The 3584-nt window shown below is 29.7% G+C and overlaps 1 protein-coding gene across 1 annotated transcript in view; it reads right to left on the reverse strand.

Moving 5' to 3' along the window:
- The window catches only part of PNPLA8 (patatin-like phospholipase domain containing 8), a 33053-nt gene that overhangs the window by 8009 nt on the left and 21460 nt on the right, over window positions 1-3584 (reverse strand). Inside the window, exons 5-6 of the mRNA XM_012650300.1 lie at window positions 2456-2550; window positions 1567-1738 (exon numbers count right to left, since the gene is read on the reverse strand). Of these exons, the coding sequence (XP_012505754.1) occupies window positions 1567-1738; window positions 2456-2550 (267 nt within the window). The remainder of the gene's footprint in view (window positions 1-1566; window positions 1739-2455; window positions 2551-3584) is intronic.

The following is a 3584-nucleotide window of genomic DNA, read 5'->3' on the forward strand; positions in this document are numbered from 1 at the left end:
TAAAAAAGCACTTTTTCAATATATGGTTAATATATTTACAATATAGTGAGGAACACTCTGATAGGAAAATGAGCAAAGATTATGCCCTCAAAATTCACAAAAAAATATAATCAAAAATCAAAAAATGTTCAAACTCATCAATAAGTAAAGTGATATAAATTGAAACACCAGTTTCAAAATCTCTCAAACTGATATAGTTTTAACCATTAAATTGTTTGGTGTTCATGAAATAGAAATACAAATTGATGCTGGTGGATGAGTAAGCTAGGACAACTGTTTTGAAGAACAATTTAGCTATACATGTATCAAGATTTTTAAAATATGTATATTTTCTAACCCAAAATATCACTCTAGAAATTTACCTTAAAGACATAATCAAAGATTTAAGTGGAGGTATGGGATGTCCATCTAAACTTTATTTTGAACTGCAAAAATATCTGAAGTATCCGTTCCCACAACAGAATTTGTTAAATAAAAAATAGTACCATAAAATGGTGAACAATCATGAAAAAATGTGTCAAAAAATTATTAAATAATGTAGGAAATCATTTGTGATAAAATGCTAAGTGAAAAAAAAGCAGAATACAAAATTACGTGTGCATTATTATCTCAATTTTGTTAAGGGGATGAATACCCAAACACAACTACGTACACATACACCTGTTTATCTGTAGGAAATTATAGAAAAAATATATTGCCATGTTAATAGTGCTTTTGCTGCTCTTAGTGGGATTACAAGTTATTGTCATTGTTTTCTTGATATATTCTCTATATCCCATATAATGATTACTTTAAAAATACATCAACATTCAGCCCAATAATTATGATTCTTATAAACTGACCTGATGATATATTCTGAAATAGGAGAAGAAATTTAAAGTTTCCTACCACAGCGTTGTTCATAATCACAAAAAAATCAGAACATAAATGTCCTACATGCCATTAAAAAATCCTAAATGGAAATGATTAAGAAAATATGATACCATCACACTCTGGAGTATAGGGTAGTCTTTAAAAATGCATCAAGAGATTTTAATAAAGTTGGAAAAAAGGGAAAGGATACAAATTTACAACTATAATTTCAGCTACATAAAATGTTTATAAAAATGTATTAATATATAGTCTAGAAAAAAACCAGAAGGAAACATATTACAAGGTCTACAGCTCTGAATAATAGGATTGTGGGTGATTTTAAGCTTCTACCTTATGCTTATATTTTTGACTTTATATGATATTTGAAAAGAAATTTAAAAATTATTAAATATTTTAGAAGGATGACTTGAGAAAAGACTAAGATGTTAAATAAAAACAACAGGATGCAAATATTGTCTGTATACAACACGGTTTCATATTTTTAAAAGGGCAATTGTAACTTTTACATGCAAATCTCACATATATGAATCCAAGAAAACAATGACTAGAATATGATTCACCAAAATAGTAACAGTTGTTATCTCTAATTAGTGGGATTAATAATTTAATATTTTTCTTTATATTTTTCAAATTATAATATGTACTTATTACCTATATAATCAGAATATTTTAAAAAGAGTAATCATAACTTACTTAAGAATCTTTTCCCACGTTTGACTGTCATAAAATGCATGGCTCCAACTCATTTTGACTGTTCCAACAATGACATTTTGTGAAAATACATCTGATCCTAATTTTCGATAAAGTTCCTCACATTCATCCAAGGGCATATGAAACAATCCCAACATGAAAGCTAATATGGCACCTGAAAAAAAGAATCCTGTTTTTATCAGCATTGACACTAGAGCACTTATTAGATCTCCTGAGTCACAGATCTGGCTTAAATTCTAGCTTTGATACTTTCTAGCTATGTCACCTGGGACAAATTACTTAACTTCTTAGAGTCCTAATTTTTTCATCTGTAACATGGGAATAATAAGAACAACTAAAATTCCTAACTCTCTTGTACTGCAATAATAGATGTAAAGGGCTTTACCAGGCCTCAAAAATAAATGCTACCCAACAATGATACCGATGATGATGATAATTTAAAAATATGTAAAAATGTGCTATTTTACACTAAATTATATAATATATAAGAAAGATACTGTGGTAGATAATGTTCTAACAATAAATTACTTAGTTTTAGTCACAGAATACAGTATATTTGACAACTCACCAATTCATTAAGCAATTACTCCTTCAGGTTAGTTCTAGGAATCAATGTATTATAATTAGAGAAATTAGGTCCTCTGGCATGTCCTTTTAAATAGCTGATTTCATATATAGCTGTAATTGGTAGGACACATTGCCACCTAGTGTGTCTAACTGGCCTAACCCTGAATGAAAAAGGGGAGGAGAAAGCTTTGGGGTAGAGGGAGGGTTGGAGGAGGCAAAGGACCATGATCTTAAACGAAAGTGCTTAATCTTCTTTTCCTTAATTCACTACTGGAATGCACCACTTCTATATAATAATAATTACCTGTGCTTACACCACAAATGTAATCAAAGAGCTGATGCACTGGCTTCTGAGTAAGTTCAACTAATTTTCGTAGTGTCTGAAGAGCAACCACACCCCTGTAGAAAAGATTAAAGGCAAAATGAGAATTCCTGTTTCAAGAAAAATTAATTTATTGAATGAAACTATTCTAAAAATTACTTTTATAGTTTATATGCTAACATGAAAAATAATATAAATTAGAAACAGTAAAAATTGCTGACCAAATCTTTAAGATCACTTTTGAAAATCCAGTATCTAAGTAATGGTAAAATACCTGTGTTATGGAAATATATTTTAAAATTTATACTATTATCTCTTTAGTTAAGAATACATCTACCCGAATAAACTCAAGACTGCCAAAAACAAACAACCAAACAAACAAACAAATAAATAAGAATACAAAGATATGCCAATGTAAGATTTTTTTTAAACACCCTAACTCAAGAAAACGCTCAAAACCTCCACTCACCAGTTTTGGGATGCCATATATCGGTTTCTTCTCTTACCAATACAGTTGGTCACCTATGCTTCTATACATTTGTGTTTTATATATTGCATTAGTCAGATTTTTAGTCTCCCTTTTATTCATTTTTTAAAACTCTCAATAACCTTAGGATAATCCTCTGCATTAAGGGTATATTAATTAATGCTGCTGACTTTGTTCATTTCTGGATCCTTGCCAAAGGCAGTAAATAGCTTCATGAAGGAATGTGAAAAGATGAAATAGCCTACTAGGTGTAGGCCAACTCAGGGTGTGTGTACCATGTGGATGATTTTTAACACAGAGAGAATATACAAAAACAATGAAAAGCTCTATTCCCAATACAAGGTATGGGGCAGGTACGTACTGGTACACAATGGTAGTAGGCACTAAAAAAATAAAATTTAGAATGTCAAATTTTACCCAGATACTGCTAACAGAAATAACCAGAAAACACTGTTAAGATTAAAGTAGAAAACCAAAGACACAAATTTTTTCTTTATGCGACAAATAATGTAAATTTGAGGAAAGGTAAGAAGATGTCTTATAAAAGAAATATAATATTAATTCAAGGTGAGACATGAAGAATTAAAGATAATGCTAAATAAAATATATTTAACAATGTGACTT

Source organism: Propithecus coquereli, unplaced genomic scaffold, assembly GCF_000956105.1.
Source record: "Propithecus coquereli isolate 6110/MARCELLA unplaced genomic scaffold, Pcoq_1.0 Scaffold32, whole genome shotgun sequence".
Lineage (NCBI taxonomy): Eukaryota > Metazoa > Chordata > Mammalia > Primates > Indriidae > Propithecus > Propithecus coquereli.